The following is a 23,354-nucleotide window of genomic DNA, read 5'->3' as shown; positions in this document are numbered from 1 at the left end:
TATATATAATATATATAATTCAATTTAAATTCAGTATCCATAAAATCTTACTAGATCACAGTTACACCCATTAGTGTGTATATTATCTGTGTCTGCTCTTACCCTAAAAGGGTAGAGTAGAATAGGTGAGAACAGGTGGTCCCAAAGTATAAAATATTTACTGTTTGGCAAAAATTTGCTGACTTTTCAATCCGTTGCGTCTGGTCAGGAGGGTTGCCTCACGGCCAGGCTTCCAGTTCTGAGTTGTCCCTCTTCCCCTTACACGTTGTGAGGCTTTTGACAAGTGCCTACCCTTGCTGGCCTTGGTTTACCCATCTTTTAAAGTATAACAACAGTAAATACTCATAGGGCTGTTTTAGGGATTAATACATGTGAAGTACTAAGTGTCCGTTAGGAACTGTTTGTGTTGACTTTCAGATTGTGCTTTCCTCTTCTGGCCTTCCCATGTAGAGTCTGGATGCATTTCTCTTGACTGTTTGAAGTCTGCTTTCTTTCTATGAGGGCTAAATCTGTCTGTCCAAAAATCATCTCCTTATGTACTTACTGGGAGCTCTACTATGGCATGGTTATGTTCCCTGCTTCTGTTTTGCCATCCAGCTTGCCTTTCATGATCAAAAATAGCTCCACAATAGTTATCTGTAACTTTATCTTCCAAAACAAAAAGTAATCAACATAGCAAGTCAAAAATCAATGCCTTTTCCAAAACCAGATTTCTGGCTGACCGCCCTTCTAAGCATCTTTGCATTTATTGAGACATCTTTGCTCTTCCTCAATTTTTATAAAGCAACAACACATGCTATATTATTATCCAAGTTTATATCATGAAACTACTGAGTGACAGTAAAAAATGTAGAGTCACTATTCTGAAGGTTTTCAGAGATTCTTACTCTGTAGAGAGAAAAATGTTAACACTGCTAGGCAAGGAATTCTGGGTACAGTAGAATTCCAAAAGCCAAAGGATTTCTATTCAAAAGCCACATAATGAGGCTCTACCATTTTAATAAAAGAAATTCAGATTCAACTAACCATTGAGCAATTGTAAGTACTCTGTGTTTCCAGGATATACACCCTTGCTTCAGCTTTAGAGGCCGAGAGGTGGGTCAGTCTTTAGCTTTAAAGATCTTCCACTGTACTGCTGGTCACTTGGGGCAAATGATTTCATTTTACTGGGGCTGATTTCTATTTTGTAGAATAGGAATGATATTAGCTGCTTGACTGAGCAGTTGGGGAACGCAAATAAGGTAATCCATGGAGATAACTTCGTGTGAGTGAGACACGCCACCCTTTTCTTTCCTTCTTTACATGTCCATCCCGTAAGATATTTGCCAGCAGCTTCCACTTGAGCTCAGTCCTGGGAATCTAAAGGATATTTTTTCTACCTGGTAAAATTCAACATCTTCGCTCAGCAGCATCAAAGCCAGGTTCACTACCCCTCTGCCTCATGTGGACAGAGGAGCTGTGTCTGCGGCCTGTGTAGTGCTGAACTGATGTAGCAATGAGACAAAGCCCTTTCAGAAATGTAGAGCTGGGTAAGGAGAGCTCGGACATTGTTCTTTGCCTCCAGGCATGTTGTTCTTCACTGCTGGCTTTTCAGAACATGTGTAGAAGAATCTCACCCATAAGGCCAAAAGTAGGGCGAGGCAAGTGAGGTGTTTTGGGTGCAGAATGGAAGCTGCACTTGCTCTTAGGGTGGTGTGAGGTCTCAACACTCAACTTTTCCTCCCTATGACACGTGAAAGCTGGGCCTTAGTAAAAAAACAAACCGGACACACTGTACAGAAGATGTAGCAGCTGTCTGTGAAGTGTAAGAGGGAGGATTTAGGAAGGGAAAGGAAAAGCATTACCCTGGTCAATGTCTATTAAACTAAAAAGCATGTTAGGGTTTAATGCTCATTGTTCATGACTCTTGATGGGGACGAGGCCCCGCTAGTCCCCAAAGCAAGAGATACTTCTCAGGATTTGGTTTGGTTTGATTTTACGCACATCCATTCTTGGGCTTCCGAATGTGGGGCGATGCCTTTCATGTTATATTATTCTAGCTTTCCCCTCAGATCATTTCCCCTCTGTGCCTCCAGCGTCCACACATCCAAAAACTGAACTGAGAGCAGGAAGGGCGCCGGAGTGCTGCTGTCCCCGGAGCCCACTGCAGCGGAGACTGAGCGCAGGCCATGTCTGGGGATGCAACCAGGACCCTGAGGAAAGGTGAGGCCTCTCCAGCAGTGCTGGAGGGCTGGGGACATGGGCGGGCACACTGGCTCTGGACCGGGGCTGCCAGACCCTGGTCCATGCATCCTCGGTGCAAGGAGGAACTTGTGCAAAAAGCCATGTGCAAAAGTGACCTCTGTGGGACGTGGGAGGTGGAGCACAGAGCCCCGCTGGGGTGCAGGACGTTGAGTGAGCCCCTCTCCCCATCCCCCTTTGCAGGAAGCTGTCCCCCAGGGCCGGTCCCCGAGGGATTCATCCGCCTCTATAGCATGAGGTTCTGCCCCTACTCACACAGGACTCGTCTGGTCCTCAAGGCCAAAGGCATCAGGTGAGGAGCTGGCGCTGAGCATTCCCTGAGCGAGCCACGCCCCACGGGCGGGGGAATATTAAAGTCTAGGGTACCCTCAGATTTTAGGAGGGGCTCCTTGTCTCTTTCTTCCAAGGCAAAGTCAGTAAGTGGTTGGCGAAAAGAGATTTTTTGTAAGCCTTCCTGAAGTGCACAACCCTTTTAGACACTGCAGAGGAAATGGAGCGACTGCATAAGTGAACCGGATCCGTCCGCTAAGGTCTGCTTAGGAAGGGACAGCCAAGGCCGCCGAGGCCTCCCCGGCTACTCCTGCGCGTGCAGCTCCCCCTGCCTCCCAGGCCGTTTAGGTCAGCCGCGTTCTGTTTCTTCGTCTCCCTGCAGCCGACCTGCCTTTGACCTGCCTTCCCCCCCACCTTTTTTTTTCCCGGACGGGGAATCGAACTCACGACCTTGAGCTTGCCAGGCAGCCGCTGTGCCGCTGAGCTAAATCCCCAGCCCTCACCTGCGTTTCTCCATCCCAACCCTCCGCTTGCTCAGTGCTCCCCGCACTGTCCCTCAGCCACAGAGGTGTGAGCTCTTCAGGGTCGGGATTTATCTCTTCCATGTGGAGCGGAAGAGAGCCTGCAGCATCGTAAGGACTCAGAAGTGTTTGCTGGAGGGAGACACAGATGTTTCCAGACCTGAGCTGGAAGGAACTGCGGCGGGGAGGCGGGGGGAAGGTGGGAAAGTACCGAGAAACGGCTCGCGGCCTCCAGAAGGCACCCCGTGCGAGCGCCCGCAGGTCTGGACTGAGCGCAGAGCGGCGGCGGCGGGCCTGTGCGCTGCAGCCCGACTGGCCTCCAGCCCGAGCGCCGCGAACGTGTGGCCGGGCTCTGGCTTGTTGCGGGCAGCCCCGTTAGGGCGACTGCAGGGTCACCGACTCGTGTCGGAGAACAGAGCTGTGTAGAGGTGTTTACAGTAGAACTCCGGATTTCTCCCACCTTGTTAGGAGAGTATGACTCATATTTCCAGATTATTCCCTCTTGTTCACATCTACTTCACCCTAAGAATACCGGTGTTTTGAGAAAAATAACAGAAAACTCAATCTTTTGCACAGGTGGGAACAAGTTGGCAGTTTAGGAACTGATGTAAATGTTTCATCCGAGCAAGGTCTCTCGCGTTGAGCAGTATTGACATTTTGGGCCAGATCATTCTTTCTCAGGGAGGAGGAGTGGGCTGTCTTCTGCACTGTTGAATATTTAGCAGTGTCCTGCCCTTTACATGTCACTGTAGAGTTCTCCTTCCCCCGTTCTGACAACCCAGAAGGTCTCCAGACACTGCCTCATGTCCCTCGGGCAGCAGGTACTGCCTTTTAGGCTTAGTAAAGTATGTGCTTGTGAGCTTCCTTTAATCTTTTTAGATGTGTGTGTGTGTGTGTGCCTCTGATATCTGCATGGACCTGAAGCTCTAGTGATACTAATTAATCATAAGAGTTTAAATGTTAATGTTAAATGCTAATAGTGTGTTAGGCACTTTATACGTACTGTCTTAGTTACTATTCTCATTACTGAGACAACATACCTCACACTCAAAGTTAAAGAAGGGAAGGTTTGTTTAGTTTGTTTTAGCTCACTGGCTGGCTCCACGGTGGGGTGGCACATGGCAGAGGGGCAACAGATCATGGCAGGCAGAAGACAGCAAAAGCAACAAGAGAGAGACAAGCCTCCTTCTGTCCCTTATATTGTATCCCATCTACCGGGGTCAGGGTGGTGCCGATCCAGTCAGGGCACTGATCCGGCAATCACCCACTGTTGATCCCAGCACTCTTAATCCCAGCGTTTTACTAGGAATCAATCTCACACTCTTGATTCAGCCACCTCCGAGAAAGCTCTGTGACTGCACGAGGCTTTGGGGGGACAGCAGGACGCAAAGCATAGCACGTAGTTGCTTATTTGATCATCATAAGATGCCAGCGGATGGGTGCAATCATTGCCCTTCCTTTATGATTAAGGCCGCTAAGCACAAAAGGGGGACGGAATATGGCCAAGAGCTCAAGCAGGGCTGTCCAGTGATGGCAGGGGGCAGGGGCAGGTCTGAGAGTCTGCCTCCTTGAGGCTTGTTTCCTGTGAAGCAAGCCCACCTCACGAGGAAGCGTGAGGAACGGAGGAGACGAGGCAGAGAACATCTAACGCCCCTTTCCACATCATCGTGAGGGTGCTGCTGTGCATTTCACACAAAACTTAGACTTAAAAATCTGTTGTCATGACAAACTTGAATCCACTCTCTGCTTTCAAGATGAGCCTCTGCCTGCATGCGCTTCTTAAATTTGTTCTGCCTTCCTTCCCCTTTGTTTTGTAAGACACGAGATTATCAACATTAACCTTCGAAGCAAGCCCGACTGGTACTATACAAAACACCCTTTTGGCCAAATTCCTGTCCTGGAGAACAGCCAATCTCAACTGATCTACGAGTCCGTCATCACTTGTGAGTACCTGGACGACACGTACCCGGGAAGGAAGCTGTTTCCAGGTGACACTTATGAACGGGCACGCCAGAAGATGCTATTGGAGCTGTTTTGTAAGGTATGTTCCATTTTAAAGACCCACGTAGTCTCGATTTTACTGTGTGTGCTTCTCCCAAGCTTCAGCGCGTTGCCAAGGCAAGCCTGTGGTGCAGCTGTCTCATTTTCATGCCGTGAGAGCCTGAGGAGGAAGTAGGGTAGGGGCTGACCTACCCTACTTCAGGAAGGTCTAAGGCGAAACTGACTGCTACGTGCTTTTCCATCCCACTTAGCAGACCTAGCAGGTGTCATTAGGACACGATAATGAGTGTGTGATTTGAGATAGCACTAACTCCGTGATATTAACGGCAAACACATACTGAATACTTAGGGTGTGCCAGATGCCACCCTACTTTATAGAGGCTCTCTTGTTTCATCCCACACCAGCCCCTGGAGGTGGGGACTGTTCCTGACCCCATTTTCCAGATGCAAACACTGAGGCTTAACAAAGTTCTGGGTCCTGCCTAGCAACGCACAACATGGGAGCAGCAACCCTGGTGAACCTGTTAACCTACCTGGTTACCAGGATGCTGTCAGGAGTGGGTTCCTGGATCCACCGGGGTAACCTGGTGCCCTTCACAGGGCGTGGGGCATCCGCGCTGGAGGCTGGCCCATGATGTTGGAGTTAGAAAGCCTCTCTGCAGTTCTAGGGCAGGCGGGAGCACGGAGTTCCCATAGACCTCTCCACTAAGAACCTGTGTCCCGTGGTCAGGTCCCGACTTTGACCAAGGAGTGTCTGGTGGCGCTGAGATGCGGGAGAGAAAGTGCTGATCTGAAGGCCGCGCTGTGGCAGGAGTTCAGCAACCTCGAAGAGGTACCTTGGGCCCCTCTCCCATCCCGCGGAGCAGAGGAGCTGTGCAGGCCTCACCCGGGGCCTGGGCACCTGCTGCCCCGCAGGCCCCTCCTCTCTGCTGGGTTCCGAGCAGCCCCGCTCCCGGTCCTCTGCGGCTGTTAGCAGGTGCTTGTTCTCCACTGCTGTGGAGCCGATCTTGAGGGCCTGGTGAGGTAGCGCGGAGGACCGGCAGCAAATCCCTCCTTTCTTGACATCATCTGTTCCCTTAGGGGGTCTGGCTGCATCTGCGGCTTCTGCCCACGAGGCCAGCGTATTGGTTAGCAATGGCGCTTGGCTGGCGGTGGGCACTCCCTGCCGTACGTTTACCTCCCGGGGGTGAATCCTCTTACACTAGAAAGCTCGGGGTGGGTGGTGCGTGACGGCTTCCTCACGGAGTTACCAGGGACTGAGATTCTCTTTCTTGTTAGGTTTGGTCCTTGTTAGTGTAAGGTTTCCGTTCTCAAAATGATGAGATAACTACTGGAACTGTGGCCATTGCATCCCAGTTTCAGGCCAAGATTTCTTTTCTTGTTTGTTTTTGGTTTTTGTTTCTCTGTTTTAGGGGGCTTGGGATTTTTCTTTTTTTTTTTGTTTTTGTTTTTGTTTTGTGGAGACAGGGTCTCACTGTGTAGTGTAGACCGGTCTGGAACTCACTATATAGCCCAGGCTGGCCTCAGACTTGCAACGATCCTCCTGCCTCAGCCTCCCTAGCATTGGGACTACAGGCATGTGCCTCCACGCCCAGCCTAAAGCCAAGGTTTCAATGTGCAATCTGCCACGTTCTCTCAAAGTAAAAGCCTCAGTTTATGTTTTGTAATCTTAAACTCGGACTTTTTTTCTCTTGAGATGTAAGTGCCCTGTCTGACTTTAAAATTTCTTTTTTAAAGTCTAGTTCCAGGGGGCTGGGGATTTAGCTCAGTGGCAAAGCACCTGCCTGGCAAGTGCAAGGTCATGAGTTCGGTTCCCGGTACCTGAGAAAAACAAAAACAAAAAAAAAAAGTCTAGTTCCAGCTGGGCAAGGTGGTGCACATCTGTGACCTTAGCACCCTGGGAGGGTGAGGAAGGCAAAGAGGATTGCAGGCTGGAGCCCAGCCTGGGCAACGTAGTGACTTGGGGAGACCCATCTCAAAAATAAAAAACATATAATAAAATCTATATAATGTATGTAAATGCATAATGTAATTATAAATGTATAATAAAATGTGTATAATACAATAAAACATACATAAAATGTATAATAGAAAATGTATTTAAAAAATTAGAACAGCTCAGTTCAAAGACCCCGGAGTTCGGTCCCAGTACCGCGAAAAAAGCGGGGGGCGGTTTCATTAAAGTGGAAGATTTCTTGTTGTATAGCCGTGTTTGTCTGTGACAGTTTGTACACTTTTTGAGATATACTGCTGTTGCCTCTGCAGCCTGCCCCTTGCTTCCTGTTCTGAACCCTGGCATGGCGCCACACGGTAAAGCTGTCTTCAGATAGATTTTCTAGCTTTCTTGAGTTGTTAATCTCAAACAGCACACATTTTTAGCTTTCTTCTTTTTTTTTAGGCCATTCTTGCCTTTTCTGTTTCAAAATAGCACCCGATCCAGGGTTCATTTCATGTCTGTGGGTCTCAGTGCGGCAGGACCTTTTCGGGGCTCTTCTCTCACCAGTGACTTCCTTCAGAATGTTTTCACTGTGGCCGTGGTCAAATCAAGTCCAGCGCCATGAAAGCCAGGGTCAGCCAGAGCTCTTAGGAGCTTTGGATTTCCTGTATCTCAGGGCTGCTGTGCTGTGCGGTGGTTCCGCATTCTGGCCGTTGCTTGGTCCCGTCCCAGGCCTCATCAGACCTGAGGAGAGGGAGGAGAAGGCGACGTAAGTGCTGGCCCTGAGGGGTGGGAACCGTCTCTCACGGCACAGGGCCCTTTGTGCTTTTCTTCTCACAGTTCACAGACCTGCTTTGGACACTTCCGTCGTTTCGGCGCTGGTTCCCACATCGCCTAATTCCATCCCCTGCTTCTGCGCGGCGGGTTGCAGGAGGTCACATCTGCATAAGTTGTGTGTGCGGCACTCGGGGGCAGCTATACTTAAATACTATCTTGATTTTAAATCTCACCCGTATTCTTAATGTTTACCGTGTTTCGTTTTTGTGAGGTATGGTTTCACTGGTTGTGCAGGCTAGCTTTGAACTCACGGGCTCAAATAGATCATTATTATAGATTAAGTCAATCATAATCTTTTTATATCCCTTCTTCTCTGTAAAAAAGATATTTTTAGTCTGTTAGCTGTATTGTCCTGGTTAAGTCTTACTGTTGTTGTTTTAAAATTTGTATTAATCTCAGTGATATATATTGTTTACAAGATAGAAGGAAAGAGAGTTTATACCTGGCTAATTCTTCACTGGAAATAACCTTTTCTTTTATATACCATAAACTGTCTACAAGTTAAATTTATTTTCTTTCAACTGAGTTGCAATGTCTACAAAATACCTTGATTGTTACTGCTGGTTTTTTTTGATAACAGCTTCATGGAGACATAATTCATGTATCATGACATTCACACTTTTCAAGTGCAGGGTTCAGTGGTTTTAATATGTGCGTGGAGTTGTAACCACTGCCACCCACGGCCACTATTTAATTTCAGAATACTTCTGTCATATCCCAGAGAGACTCCTTTTTAATAGTTAACTCTCATTTCTTAGACCTCTGCTGTCTGTCTGTACCGATGCATTTATTTGAGGCAGTTCCTATAGGTGGAATCAGACCATATGTGGTCTTTCAGGAGCTTCTTTCATTTAACATAATGTATTTAAGGTTCATATTTTATCCCTTTTTATGGCTAAATAATATTCCACCATGTGGCTACACCACATTTTGTTTATTCATTCATCAGTTCCTAGGCACTTGGATTATTTCCTCTTTGGGACATTATGAGTAATGCTGCTGTGACAGTGTGTTCAGGTTTTTGTGCAGCCATATGTTGTCTGTTCTTTTGGATTTCCTAGCTAATTCCTAGCCATGGAGTGGCACCTGAGTCATAACTGCTGTTCCTTCTCATGAGGGCAATGGTTATCCCTGACCAGGACGTCTGCAGGAGCATTTTAGCGCCGTTGCTAGTTTGGTAATTTAACCAACCTTGTCCCCTTCTTCCCTCCCTCCCCTCTCTCTTCCTCTCCCCCCTCTTCCACCCTCCCTCCTTTCCTCTCTCCCTCCCTATCCCCCCACCACTGAGATTGAACACAGAGCCTTTGCTCTGAGCTTACATCCCCAGCAGAATTTTATTTATTTATTTATTTATTTAGAGACAGGTTCTTGCTAAATTGCTGAATTTCCCGGGCTGGACTTGAACTTGCAGTGCTCCAGCTTCAGTTTCCCAGCATGCTGGGATTACAGCTAGGGCACCCAGATGGAAAAAAAAAAAATCACTTTTAATGTCTGCTTAATTTGCTACGCGTATAACCGCGAAGTGGCTCCTCCAGCACCCTCCTTATGGGTGCTTAGGTTGATTCTAGTCCTTTGCCAGTGTGACTGATGCCGCAGGGGGCAGCACTCTTCTTGGTTTAAAAACCACTTCTATTCTACAGTATGACTGGAGCCCAGACTCCTAGGAATGGAATTACCAGTTCAAAGGGTTGGAACGCTTTGGAGGTTGTGGCTGTGTTTTACTAAATTGCTTCCCAAAATGCTTATCACGTTTTTACCCCTCCCAGCGGTACATGAAAATGTCCTTTGCACTATCACCTTTTGATAGTCCATTCAAAAAGATACTTGTTTGTTGGAGAGAAATAAGCAATAGACAGTAGTTCCTCATTGTTGATTTAATTTTTTTTTGGCTGCACCGGAGGCTCAAGTCCAGGGCTGCACACATGCGAGGCAAATGCTCAGGCACTGAGCTGCATCCCCAGGCCTGTTTCTTTGGTTGCTACTGATTCCCCAGGGCCCCGTGTCATCTGCGCCTGGCCTGTTGCTGGTCCGCCTCCCAAGGTCCTCTTGATTTTCCCTGACGATTTGTAAACGTTCCTTTTAAAGAGTTCTTTGTGCATAAAATCTACTTGACAATTTTGATTTCTTTTGTTTTAAAGTTTTTCCTCTGCTTTAAATTTTAATGTGGCTCACCTCTCCCGTATAAAGTGTGACTTTTACAATATCATGCTGTCCCCCTTCCCTGGGGTGCTTCCTTCCCTTGCTTTTATGGTAAGAAGTCCTCTCCCCCTGCGGACACGAGTCAGTATTCATTACAGCCCCACCCACCCTCCGTCACCTACAGATCATTGACAGGTTACGCATTACCCACCCTCCTACAAATACGTTTTGGACAGAACAACTAAACCCATGAAAGGTGTGCCAACGTGGCATCTCCAGAGTGTCCCTTTAATCCCCAAGTGCTGACAGGCTGTCTTCTGCCTCTTTGTAGCCACCCTGTGGGGCGATGCGTTTCAGCCTACCCTGCTGCCACACCCTCTAGGAGACAGTGTCCTGTCCTGCAGGGCCCCTGTTCCCCTCCTGCTCGGCTTCAGCTCAGTATAGCAGCGACCTGAAATGTGAAGGCCTGAGAGCCTCTACTTTTTCTTTAGGAACACAAAGCTCCCTCCCTGGAGCTGCTACTTTGCAGCGGCTTCCGGAGAAGGACTTCAGTGTCACCGCTCCTCCACCCTCGGCTTCGTGTCCTGTGGGTGGGATGGGGGGGTCTCCTTAAGAATTATTTCCAGGGAGAAAATGCTGTGCTCCTGCTCCAGCAGGCACAGGGGCGCTGCTGGGAGCCCCTTGCTTGGAAGGATGTGAGGTCCTGATGTCAAAGCCCTGGTAAACACAGTGGCGAAGGCAGGCGACTGCTTCGAGGTTTGAAGCCCAAGTATTAAGGCTGAACCCCAGAGTCCGAGGTCCCAGGTTGGACTTTTGTTTTAGAATGCCTGGTTTAAGAAGTCTGTCTGTGGTGTTCTTTCTCTCTCAAGAGCTTGATAGATTTATTTTTCCTCCTCTGAATCCTCTGGAAGGAGCCGCCTCCACCACTCACGGCCACCAGGGGGCGCCCTGCGAGCTTCTTCCCTCAGTGCGCGTTTGCGCCAACTTCAAAGCCCGACTTTCTCCTTTGGCGTCTCTGGGCGGGTCAGAGAGGCCTGGCAGGCAGCAGGGGCTTTCCAGCCGGGCTTTGCAGGTCTGAAACGAGGGGGACTGGTGGCCTTCATCCTATCAAACGATTTCTCCTCCTTTATTGGCGGTGCTCCCTAGTTAACCCTCATCTGGCCTTATTTTTCAGCGACATAGAGAACAGAACATTTAAAAATAGACTGTTCTAATATCCCAGGACATCAAACGCGTCTTCACAGAATCCCTCCCCCAGTGCCTGGCGTTTGAAATGGAAAACAGTTTTGCCCAGTTGCCCAGTGTGCACAGAAGGGAGCTGGCCTTGAAGCCTGCTGCGGCCCGAGGGAGGCCTGGACAGGGGGCCCCTGCCGTCTGGGACTCGGAGAAAGACCGCCTGGGGCAGGCTCTGGACTCCGCAGCAGTGTCAAGAACTCCAGGTGTTTTATGTGGGGGTCCCGGGTCGCCCAGGGCTCTGAGAGGGCCAGGGATGTGCGGGTGCTTTCGTGCCATCCCCGTACCGTGCTGACCCGTCACAGGCTGGGGGCCTCCAGGAGGTGCGCCTTGCCGGAGTCCTCTGTGGGTGTGATTGCGGAAGGTCGACAGTTTCTGTAACATCACGTACATTTAAAGCCAGGCACCTGCTTTGAATAAAGGCTTTAGAAATGTATGTAAACAAGCTTCAGCTCTAAGCAGTTACTCATTTGTAAAATTTTCTTGTCACTGCACTGACGGATCCACCGTGGGGTCCCTTAAGTTCTGCATCCGATTGGCCTGGACAGGGACTTTCTACCTTTGTCTCTTTTTCTCTCTCTCTCTCTTTCTTTCTTTCTTCCTTTTCTTGGCAAGGTTTATTCAAGAAAGCAAAACTGAAGAGTAGAGTGAACTAGCCGTGAGTAAAGAGAAAAAGAGGGCAGAACAAAGGTGAAAGCGCACGTGGCACCCGGAAGCGCAGCCTGGGCCGTCGCGGGAAGCTGCGGTAGCCTGGACCAGGGCTTTTCCAAGAACGCCCGTGCTCTGGAATGCACACGAGTTGCACAGACGTTCCAGAGCCACGGGTTCACTTTGGTGCCAGCATGCTAACCGCCGCTTGTGTGTGAGAGCGCGTGTGCGCACCATGGGGGATGGACCCTAGGCTTCCCACGTGCCAGGCAAGCACTGTACCACTGAGCTCCGCCCACCCCTCTGTCCTAGTTACTTTCTTGTCACGGAGGCACAGTCCCCGACACCCCTGACTCTAAGAAGGAGAGGGTTACTTGGGTGCACATTTGTAAGGATTTCAGTCCGAGTCAGCTGGCTCCGAGGCGGGGTGGCAAGGCAGAGGGGCACAGGAGGCTGCGCAGGGCAGGGCCGGCCGGCGAGAGACGAAGGGAGGAGGAGGGAGACACACCCCTCCGGGCTGCACCGCAGTGACGCACGCCTCCGACCGCGCTGCACCCCCAGTGTCACGTTTAGCTGCACTCGCCCGTGGATGGGTCCACCCTTAGAGGACTGTCCTCACAACTCGGTCACTCGCCTGTGGATGGGTCCACTGCTAGAGGACTGTCCTCACAACTCGGTCACCTCCCAAACGCCCCCCTGTGCATGCCGGGGCTCTGGGGGCGCAGCTGGATGTAAACAGTGACGCTCCCTTAGCTTCCTTAAACCAGGTGATGCTGCCTCACGTGTTCAGCTCACCGGACAGCCAGTGAGGGGCCTCTGTACACGCTGGGAAGGAGGAGGCAGTGAAGCTCGCTTTACCGGCAGAGGTGGCGGGGGGAGGCGCTCACGGATCTCTCGTCGGGGTGGATGCCGCCTTCGGGGGTCTCCGCCCTTACTCATCCTGTGATCCTACACTCGCTGGGGCCGGGCGGCCTGTTTCTCCTCGCGCTCTTGTCCATAATCTCGGAGGCAGGCGCGAACATTACAGCATTAGCAGGTGAGAAGGAGGGAGGCAGGCGGCCTGGGCCTCCTCAGAGCCAGGGCCCAGCCGGGAGGCAGCGCTGCCACCGCACGCTCGCCCTTCGCTGCAGGGCAAGACCACGGCCCGCGGGGCACGGGCGCTCTGGAGTGCATCCTCCGCCTCTGCCGTTCCCACCCAGGGGCCCACTTCACAGCCTGACTCTGAGTGACCTCTGCCCCTCGCTGGAGCCCCGGCACCTGCAACGGAATCACCAGCATAGCGCAGCTCCATAGCTCACCTGCGCGGGCATCACATCTCAGCAAGGGGCAGGCGCCTCGCTGGCTGTGAGTTACATGGGCCAGAGTGAGTAGTTCACTTGATTCACTAGGAAACTGGCACCATCCGTGCCTTTTTGGGAGGCCTGGCCCAACAGTAACCTCTGCCAAGCATTTTAGCTTTCTAAAAAATGTTCAGGTCCTTTCTTTTGGCGGTCTTTCGCTGGCTACCTGCTAAGACTCTTATCTGTTTTCTTTTTGGTCCATCTGTCCGGGTTGGTTTGCCAATAGGGAAAGAGAAATTGTATTTTAATGTAAAAAGTTGATAATGTTGAGTGGGCATCATGTACTTTAATGTAGAAAGTTGATAGTGTTGAGTGGGCACCAAGTGAAGCTCAGAGAACTCAGAAGAAGAAAGCATGCCAGGAAGACAGTGCTGAGGTTCAGGCAGCTCATCACAGTACAGCCCTGCTGTGGAGACTGCGGCGTCTCCTTTATCCTGGACAAAGCATATGCTGGGCAGTGGAGGCCACAGCTCCAGCAACAGGGGCTCCCAACACCGGCCTTCAGCATCAGCCAGCAAGCGGGCAGTGCTCTCCTGAGGCAGGGACTCCTGCTCCATCCACGCTGACCCACGGGCCACCTTACACTTGCAGGAGCCAGGCCAAGGGAGGCACTGGGCCAGGTCTGCCGGAGTGGTCCTGCCGACTGTCCAGGGGGCTGTTGGAGGCAGGCCAAGGGGAGGGAGAGACAGGAAGTGTGTGTGTGGGGAGTGTGGCCCTTAAGAAGGTGGAGGAGACTTCAGCGAAAGGGAAGGGGCAGTCTGCTAAAAACAGGAAAGACCAAAGCCTGCGTTCTCCCTCTTTGGGGATTAGTCTAGTATTTGTATTTAGTGTCTCTAACCATGTCTGCAGGTACGTTCATTAAGTTGCTTTCCTTGTGTTCGCATTTCTAGATTCTTGTATATCAGAACACCACCTTCTTCGGTGGAGACCGCATAACCATGATCGATTACCTCTTCTGGCCCTGGTTTGAGCGGCTGGATGTGTATGGGATCGCTGAGTAAGTGGTTGGAAATACACCCAGGGACAGTGGTTAAAATGGTCCCTGTGTGTGTGTGTGTGTGTGTGAGCGCCCCCTGTGGACATGTTTCAGGATGTGTGTGAAACAGACAGGTCTTTAAGCCACCAGTACACAGCTTCTGGTTCAAAACGCCCTGGGCTCTTCTCCCACGGACCCCAGAATCGCATGGTACCTGCATCTACGAGGACAAGACCTGTATACAAGCCTCCTGGAACCTCAGAGCCAGGGTCCTCCCCAGCCTCCCTGCATGCAGGCAGGGTTACAACCTCCATGTGTGGCACCTTGCCCGCAGCTCTCCCCTGCCCTATACCTGGTCCTCCTGCGCCACTCAGCAGACACGATACTCCTGAGTCCAGCTTACCTGAGGCATCCTCTCCCAGACACCCTTTAAAAAAAGATTTTAAAAGTAATATATCTTGATGTTCAAATGTACAGTCAAAATGGCAGCCACATATTACAGAAGGACCAGGATGGTTAAAGCAGATGAAATGGCCATGTGGAGTCCTGGGCAGATATCTTAGTTGCTTCTCTCATGGTTGGGACAAAACACTTAACACCCACACATTGAAGGAGGAAAGGTCTGTTTTGGCTCCCAGTTGTGAAGGGGTTTCAGTGCATAACTGGCTGGTTCCCAGGCAAGGTGGCATGGCAGAGGAGAAGCAGTCCATGGCAGGGCAGGCAGGAAGCAGAAGGAGGAGGGATCAAGGGAGCGGGGAGCTAGAACTTTCCAGGCTACACCCATGGTGAGCCACCTGCTTCCCCTCTGTAACATCACATTCAGCTATGAACTCATGAGTAAACTAATCTGGCAGTGAGTATCACAGCCCCATGATCCGACCACGTCCCCAAAGCCCCACCTATGAGTGCATGGGGCTTTAGGGGACATGGAGATAGAGACCCTATCAGCAGGACAGGAGCTTTGTTACCTCACAGCTTAGAGGAGATGCTGGATGTGTGCTGAGCCTGCTCTAACCCTAGCTGGCCACATGGGGTGGGTGCCAGCCACTCCTGGTATTTGGAAGTTGGGCCTGAAGATCAGATAAAATATACTTGGATATTTAACTCTATCTCAAATATGAAACCTGTCTCCTCCAAAGTCACAGCTCCGAACCACAGGTCAGGAGGTCCCAGCACCGTGGGGCTGGGTCGTACGGCATTGCTTCGCAGGCTGCTTTGCAGGCCCTGGACTTGAGTTCCTTCTGAAACAGCCCCATCAGCGCCATTATTTCAAGGTTTCATGATTTCTGCCCATTGAAAACATATTCTGAAACTACTTGTCTTTATCTTTTTCAATCCCCTGAAGTAAAGCCTGTGGATGACCCTTTGCAAGAGGGTTGTCCTTTGTGGGAGAGCAGTGGAGCACAGGTGTCGCATTTCCCCGGAGCCTCAGCCCACAAGTCTTCCCCCGCACTGTTAGGAGCGCAGATCCCACAGTTCCAGACATACAGTGGTTCCCGTCCCGTGAGTGACCGTGCTCGCTTGGTAATAAGAAGGCCGAGACCACAGTCTCCCCAAAGACGCCCTCAGTTCTTGCCCATGCTCAGTTTCTGAACGGCAGGGCCTGGCCCCTTCCCCGGCGCTTTCCCTGTGGGTGGCGCTGACCCCTGCCCCCTCTTGTCTTGCAGCTGTGTGGACCACACCCCGAAGCTGCGCTTCTGGATAGCATCCATGAAGCGGGACCCCACCGTCTGTGCTCTGCTCATAGATAAGCAAATATTCCTGGGCTTCTTGAACCTCTACTTCCAGAACAACCCCAATGCCTTTGACTTTGGGCTGATCTCCTGAGTCTCGCGGGCGCTACTTGACTGTCCAGGATTCCTGGCATGTTATGAGTCTCTCTGCTTCAGGGACTGTCTTGGGGTCAGTTCATCTCTGTTTTTTTTTTGAGATTCTTAATAAAATAACAGAAAATGGGTTGTTTCTGATAGTCATTTATTTGTCAGGCTCCTCTAGCCCAGTTGTGTCTCTGCTCAGGTCCGAGCATGTTTGGGGAGCCTGTGGCCCTCGGCCCACTGCGACCTCCAGGGTACTGGTGACGGTGCTGGTGCTAGGGCTCACATTCTGCCAGCGTGTGCGTTCGCCACTCCAGACTGGCACCTCCAAAACCTTCCCGGGGAGAGGGGAGCTTGCGGAGAAGAAGGAGGAAGAAAAGCTCCGCAAGCCCTGCGGGCCGGTGCTTGCTGCTGTCCGCGGGGGCGGCAGGGGTGTCATTCCCATTCCGACTTTGGCCGTGGGCCTGGGAGACACCAAGGGTCTTGTGACTGGACAGAATTCTAAAGCAGGAAATGAAACACCCGGTTATCGCCCTGGACTGACTACGTCAGAATTTCACCGTCAGTGTCGGGGCTCAGGATATCTCACAAAATGTTCTTCACCCGCATCCCGCCCTTAAAACACACACGTACCCCATCAGGCAGAGGTCACGCTGTGGGATCTGCAGCACAGACCGTTCGGTTCTCCCCGTGGAAGCCTGCTGGGTTCTGAAGCCGGGCCGTGGTGGGCCAAAGCGGTGAAGGCCCAGCCCTTCCCGCGGGGGTCCCTCAGCCTTGCATCCGCTCGTGGAGATTTTAGATCCCCTGCTCTGGAGCTGCCTGTCTTGTGGCAGTGCCCGGCCTGGCTCTGATATGGCCGCTCTGCGGGCTTGACCAGGTAGTATTGGGCCCTGACGACAGCAGAGAAGAGGAGAGGCGAGGCTGGCCAGCGTGCTGGCAGCTTCCCGCGCCTGGGCTGGAGGAGGGGGCTGAGTCTGCTGCTGTTCGCTCAGTATCTGGGGATCGGCGTCTGACAGCTGTGACTTTGCTCACACTGAGCTTTTTCCCAGCCTCAGCCTTGTGGACAGCAGGCAGCAGCGTAGTGTTTAGTCGTGGCCCTGCGCACATGGGGCAGCCTCCCGCTCCTGTCCCAGGCACAGCTCACCCCAACCCTCTTCTCCCCACGTCTCGGCCAGGCCCTCGCGGCCTGCCGGCTCTTCGGTGTTCGTCCCACGGAAGTGGTACCAGGCGTTCCTACCTGCCAGCTGGACAGAAACGGGCCTGCTGGGCGCGGACGCTCGGCCTGCCTGCGAGGAGAGGCACTGTGCCGCGCATGCAGCGCCCTCTGCTCTGATGTGGCATCTTGTTGCCAGGGCACCTGAGCGAGTGCCGAGGGCTGCGTGTGAGTCATGGTTTCCCTGGGACCCGTGTCGGGGAAGAGGCGTCATCTGGGGCGGCTGTCCGAGGACTCGGGACCAGCCCAACGTTACAGGCGTAAAAGCGTGTGCGCGGAAGTGGTTGGTGCGGGACCCAAACTGCTGTCGATGCAACAGAGAAGGGCGCGTCTCAGGGTCACCAGAGTGAAGTAGTCTCCGCTGGGGCTCCGCACGTTTATTTAGAAATAAGTACGGAGGCGGGTGGAGCGTGGAGAAACGTGCTCAGGGGAAAGGATGTCGGCTGGTGGTCCACGGCCCCGTCTGGGGTCTAAACGCCACTTGGGCAGGGGTGGGCTCTGCAGGTCGCCAGGGTCCTGGTCACTTGCACTGCAAAGACTTCTTCACTTTTTTTACTTTTTTTTTTTTTGTTGTTATTGAATCCAGGGCTTTGCACTGAGCTACATTTCAAGCCGATTTTTATTTTTAGACAGTCTCACTAAGTCACTACATTGCCCAGGGTGGCTTGAATTTATTTATTTATTTATTGTTTTGTCTTTTTGAGACAGGGTCTTGCTATGCAGTTCAGGCTGGACTTGAGCTCACTTTGTAGCCCAGGCTGGCCTCGAACTTGCAACGATCCTCCTGCCTCAGCCTCCCACAGTGGTGGGATTACAGACAAGCGCCAGCATGCCTGACTCTCCTACTTCTTGATGCTGCCTGCCTGACCCACAGAGGAAACTGAGTCACTGACTTCTACAGGAAAGCAGAACTTAGCCTACAGGAAAGAGGGAGACGCAAGGAATGCTCAGCGAGGAGCTTTCATGGGAGGCTGTGGTGGAATAATAGCTACAGGTTAAAAAACACAGGAATATAAAAATAGGAAATCTACTCTGATCCATGTCCCGGAGATAACGACTTTACTGGGTGTCTACCTTGTGAGAAGCATTTTAAACCGCAGGACAGGGAAGAGCAGCTTCTCCTGCAGCCTGGAAAAGGAGAAAATGAGCTGAAACCACAGCACTGCAAAGACCTCATCGTCATCGACCACGTCAGCACCGGAGGCGGCCCAGCCCGCCCGAGCCCAGCTCCGTCTGGACAGGGGGAGGTGGGAGGGGTCTGTGGCGGGACAGCTCCTGGAGGTGGCAGCGGACGGTGACTAACTGTTCCTCAAGTTCCTTCTGGCTCTCAAGTTCTCTGACCTCAGACAGCAGAGGCGGCTGTGAGTGTTACGGGGACTTGATGTCAATTCTGAGTCACAGGCTGGAGCGCTCACAGGCTAGCACTCCCGGGATGACCTGCCTGTGGCAGGCTCGCGGGACGGTCTCTCCCTTGATCTCTCACTTTCAGCCCCCCACTGCGCTGTCCGTCCACCGTGAGTTTTCTGTCAGAGCCACAGGCTTCTTGATGGAGGGGACCGGGCTGCTCTGTGGTGAGAACCAAACTCCACTCCCCTGATGTTTACACTCGCCTGCTCTGGTTTATTATTGGAATTATTATTATTTTCTACTGGGGACTGACCCCAGGGCCGTTGTGCTGAGGTATGTCCCCAGCCATTTCGTTGTTGTTGGCTTTTGCTTTTGTGAGACAGGATCTCGCTAAGCCATTAAGTTGCCCAGGCTGGGCTCCGACTTGCGAACTTCCTGCCTCCCCTCCGAAGAGTGTGGGATTGCAGGTGTGCACCGTCACACCCGGCTAATGTACTCTCTCCCAACCTGGTGAAGCAAGCCCTAATTACTCCCATTTTAACGGTGACAAACTGAGGCTTCAGGGTGACGTAATGTTGTGGCAAAACTGGGTCCGGGAAAGAACAACACCTGGGGAAGTCTGGAGGCGGAGGAGAGCTTTATTTCACACTGGCCCTGGCGGGGACGTCTCCCTCAACACAGCCAGGTGCTTGTGAGCTACCGCTTTTACGTGATGCCTAAGCAGGAGGTGCAAAGGTGAGGCAGGACAGCCTGGCCTGGATTAGCCAGCAGGGTGAGACCATCGGTTACAGGGCTAGAGTGAGGAGCATGGAGCTTGTTGCAGTCGGACGTCCTGCGGGTCGGCTACACTCTTGTGGTTACAGGGATCAAGAGTCATGATGGAGCCATGAAGCAGTGTCAGAGCTGGGCAGCTCAAAAAGAACAAAGGTTTGAAAAGAACAGTTATTCTTGTACAGTTTTCCCCCTTCAGTAACTCGCACAGATGTCTTGGGCGGTAATGCACAGAGCTGGGGTCTGGGCAGTAGACTCCAGGGCCTGCACGTGCCCCAGACCCCTGCACTCCTCCACCTCCCGGGCCAGCAGCGCCTCACCGCTGCTTGCTGACCTCCCTCCTCTGCTCCCCCTGGACCCGGAGCCCTGTCTGGCCGGATCGTGTCCCCTTGACTAGGTTTCCCTAGCGTGGGATGTGGGATGTGTAGCAGGGACGGCCACCGACGAGCGCTTTGTGAGTGAGTGAGTGCAGGAACACAGGCTGGGCTGAAGGCATGCATGTGCCCAGGCCCCGTCCAGCTGTCACCGCTGCGTCCCCTTTGCTGCCTGAGAGGAACCTGCCTGTCCATCACAGGAGTAGCGCCCTGCTAGGAGTGCAGAAATGACGAGACCTGCCAGGCTAGGCGGTAGCACTGGTGGGATTTGAACGCAGCCCAAGCGCGGCCTTCTGGGAGACGTCTGGGTACCCAGTGGGCAGGTCTTGTGGTAGGGGGCCACGGGGGGCAGTGGGGGTGGGCTGCTCTTCCTCCATTCTCTCTGGGTCACTCAGTGCTCAGGGGGGCAGCCTTGCCGCTTGGCCTCGTGGGTGCACCTTCTGGATTGAGGGAGTTTGTGGGGCAGCCCTGCAGGGCCAGATTCTAAAACCCCACGGGAACAGAGCTGCAGGTGCTAAGGGGCTGCCCTGAGTCCCCGGGACTCGGGGATCTGCTGTCGTTAGGCTTGGCCAGCTCCAGGGCTGGGGTATACAGGGCATGTGTCCCTGTCACCATCCCTGGCTGGGAGATCCTGGGGACCCCAGGGGGCTGGGTTAGCAGCAGCCCTGTGAGGGCCACTGCAGTCCTTGGGGTCCAACCCCACCCCGGAACCCTGGCTCTCAGCTCCCAGGAGGGGGTGAGCCACGAGGCTGTGGGGGCTGGTTAAGAACGCAGCCAAGGGTGACCCGGGAGGGAGGAAACAGGAAGTAGGTCTTTGCTTTCTATTTCTATTTCAAATAAAGTTGCCTGAGAGAAACCAAAAATATCACTGACCACTGGCTTTAAAGAAACAGATGGAACCAGACTCCTCCCACCTCCCCACCCCTGTGCTGCAAATTTCACTGGGTCCTTTTAAAACCCACCTCTTCCAGTGGAGAAAAGAAGAAACACCTCTGAACATCTCCGAGGTTTAGGTAGCTCCTCTTGCCTGGAGATACTCTATCGTTGGCAGTTTTCATTTTCTGCTTTCCTTGTGGGGCTGCGGAGGAACATCAGAGGGACGGCAGGCGTTAGACCTCGGGGCCTTACGGCTGGGAGGAAGTACACCTGCCCTGGGCTCAGAGGAGCGCGGGGCAAGCAGCTGGGAGGCAGAACAGTCGAGGGACGGGGGACCTGGAGGGGAGGTGTTTCACAGTTCCACGGGTCTAAGGGAGAAAGCGGGCCCCAGCACGCGCTGAAGCGCGCGGCGCTGTTCTCACGATCCCCTCACGCGGGCCCCAGCTGTGCGCGGTCCTTCTCAGTTGCCGCATTTCATGGGTCTCTGCCTCTTCTGCCCACGCTGGTCTTGTCTGCCTGACAGAACCAGTTCCTGGGGGCCAGAGCCTTTGCCTTACACATGCATTCTCCACAGGGTGCCTGACCCAAAGAGAGGGATGGGGCAGTGCTGGGCACACGGGTTGCTCAGTACTCAGCTGAACACCTTTTCCTTACTCCTGAGTCCTGACTGAATAAAGCCTTGGCCGTGGGTGACCCGTTCTGGGGGGAAGATGTGCGTGGCTAGGTGCGCAGTGCAGTGACCCACCAGAGAGCAAGGGCTGCTTCAAAGCAGACCTCCACTGCAGGCTGCTTATGAGAGCATGGTGGGGGTGACTAGAAAGTCCTCAGCAGGGCAGGCTGGATAAACCATGTGCAGACGTCGGTGAGGCAGTGAGCAGCTACTGTAAAGAGTAAGGTAGAGGAGCCAGAGGTTCAGAATGACGTCAGAGGAAAGTTAGGCGGTGTCATGCCTTTATGTAAAAACAGAACAGTGGCAGGTACACAGAACAATCTGGAAGGATAACAGGGAACCTGAGTCCCTTTCTAGGAAGCAGATGCAGAACTCAGCATTGGAGCTTTTATCTCACTTGACTTCTATCAGTGGTTCAATTTTTTTTTCATCATGATTGTTGTTTTTATTTTTTAAAACAACAAACTAGACAAAAGAACTTTTTTTTTTTGGTCTTTTTGAGACAGGGTCTCGCGCTACAGTTCAGGCTGGCCTGGAGCTCACTTTGTAGCCCAGGCTGGTCTCACTGGCAGCAATCCTCCTGCCTCAGCCTCCCAAGTGCTGGGATTACAGGCCTGTGCCACCACTTAGCTTTAGACGGTGGTGAGAGAAGTTAACCTACACGATGCCCTGCCTTGGGGTGGAGGAGCAGCAGGGGTGAGGAGGGAAGGGCTCCGACGGGGGACTCGGCTCCCTGCATGGGGTCCCTGGCCAGCCAAAGCAAACAGCCTCCCAGTGCTGTCCCAGAGGGTAGGCACTAGGCGGGCAGGAGAATGTTCTGAGCCACAGGTCACAGCCCTGGAGACACTGAAGCTAGGATTTCCCGGATGTCCCCCGACTCCTTCAGCACCAGCCCTGCTCTGGAGATGGCCGTCCCCCTCCCCAGCGCTGACCTTGTTCACAAGGACTCCACAGCTGGGGGTGAAGCAAGTGCCCGTGTCACTCAGCAACCACAGATGGCTCCGCAGCGTTTGCTGTAGGGGTCCAAACTGGCCTTAGGTTCGCATCCAAGAATTTCTGTGGGTCAGCCCCACTTCACTTTTCCGACCTTCTGTAACGTGACTTCTCTGTATAGCCCAACATATGAGAGATGATTGAAACAAAGTCCAGTGAATGTTCAAATTGAAAAAATATTAAGGTAACAGACACACTAAAATTAACCCCCCAAAACACTTCCCCTTGCTTCATACACGCATATCTATTTTTTTAGACAGGGTCTCCCTGTGTAGCCCAGGCTGGCCTCACACTCACCGCAACCCTCCTGCTGCAGCCTCCCGAGTGCCAGGATCACAGGTGTGCGCCCCACGCCGGCTCTCCTCCTCTTCTTGCTACTTTCGGAAGCACTTGTGAAGTCCTTTTTGCCTCTTCAGTTGTGCTGCCATGGCTGTGCCTCAGTGCCCGAACAGATTCAGAATGTTCACCCTTCAGTCACCTCGACACTAGGGACGAGCCGGAAGCTGCCCGATGCCAGGTCCAGCAGTAAAGCGTGTGGCAGGGGAGCCTGCCTTTCCGCTGGGTGGCAGTCGGTGCAGTGTGTGCTGCAGATCTGATCTCACCTTGTGAAGACACTCAGGCGCGAGGACTTCCAGAACCATGTCACAAAGCGGCAAGAGCGATGGGGTGAGTGTTTGAAGCACATGGGGTGGGGGGCTGGGGGTGTCTGAGGGCAACTGTGGCGGATGACAACCGGTGGTCAACTTGTAACGCCCAGCTGAACCGAACCAGCGAGGTGCCGGGGGTGGGGGCCCCACCTGAGGTCTGTTGCAACAGCATAAAAAGGAGAACTGGGGAGGAAGAGAAGCTGTAAGGCGCTGTTGGTTCTGGAGGAGCTTGTCCGCGGGCTTTCCCGGCACGAACTCGGCTGTTCTCATCATTTGAGGTGCTCAGGATCTGGTTGCTGAGAATGGCTTCGGTTCACTTTGGGGGAGCTCTGGCCCTCACTTTGAGCATCGCTTCCTGGCTCTGGAGGGGAAGATGGTGCACTGCTCATTCTCCTGGAGAAGCTTGCCATGCTGGCTTTCCTGATAGGAGCCCGGCTGTTCTCATGATTGGAGGAGCTCGGGATCCCGTTGTTGCTAAGGATGGCTGTAGTACTTTGCAGGGGAGCT

The 23,354-nt window shown here is 52.6% G+C and overlaps 2 protein-coding genes and 1 long non-coding RNA gene across 3 annotated transcripts in view; 1 reads left to right on the top strand and 2 right to left on the bottom strand.

The window, feature by feature from the left end:
- Positions 1–16,098, top strand: part of LOC102024233 (glutathione S-transferase omega-2) — a 20,214-nt gene extending 4,116 nt beyond the window's left edge. Inside the window, exons 2-7 of the mRNA XM_005403780.2 lie at positions 2,076–2,202; positions 2,425–2,533; positions 4,851–5,073; positions 5,764–5,865; positions 14,057–14,163; positions 15,810–16,098. Coding sequence (XP_005403837.1) covers positions 2,169–2,202; positions 2,425–2,533; positions 4,851–5,073; positions 5,764–5,865; positions 14,057–14,163; positions 15,810–15,969 — 735 coding nt within the window. The 5' untranslated portion in view covers positions 2,076–2,168 and the 3' untranslated portion in view covers positions 15,970–16,098. The remainder of the gene's footprint in view (positions 1–2,075; positions 2,203–2,424; positions 2,534–4,850; positions 5,074–5,763; positions 5,866–14,056; positions 14,164–15,809) is intronic.
- A 13-nt stretch (positions 16,099–16,111) lies between these two features.
- Positions 16,112–18,511, bottom strand: LOC102013509. The gene is made up of 4 exons (XM_005403920.2): positions 18,244–18,511; positions 17,194–17,473; positions 16,590–16,846; positions 16,112–16,457 (listed from the first exon to the last, which is right to left on the bottom strand). Exons 2-4 carry the CDS (start codon positions 17,344–17,346, stop codon positions 16,232–16,234), a joined length of 636 nt encoding a protein of 211 aa, XP_005403977.1. The 5' UTR covers positions 17,347–17,473; positions 18,244–18,511; the 3' UTR covers positions 16,112–16,231.
- Positions 18,512–19,134: 623 nt separating this feature from the next.
- LOC102023913 lies at positions 19,135–23,088 on the bottom strand. Its single transcript, XR_263909.2, has 4 exons — positions 22,498–23,088; positions 22,140–22,313; positions 20,624–20,739; positions 19,135–19,427 (listed from the first exon to the last, which is right to left on the bottom strand). It is a non-coding gene; the product is annotated as an uncharacterized LOC102023913 (long non-coding RNA).
- Positions 23,089–23,354: the final 266 nt, after the last annotated feature.

The sequence above is a fragment of the Chinchilla lanigera genome, unplaced genomic scaffold, assembly GCF_000276665.1.
Source record: "Chinchilla lanigera isolate Chin_1 unplaced genomic scaffold, ChiLan1.0 scaffold00084, whole genome shotgun sequence".
Classification (NCBI taxonomy): domain Eukaryota; kingdom Metazoa; phylum Chordata; class Mammalia; order Rodentia; family Chinchillidae; genus Chinchilla; species Chinchilla lanigera.
Note: the sequence above shows the minus strand (reverse complement) of the source record. Positions and strands in the feature narration are given on the sequence as shown.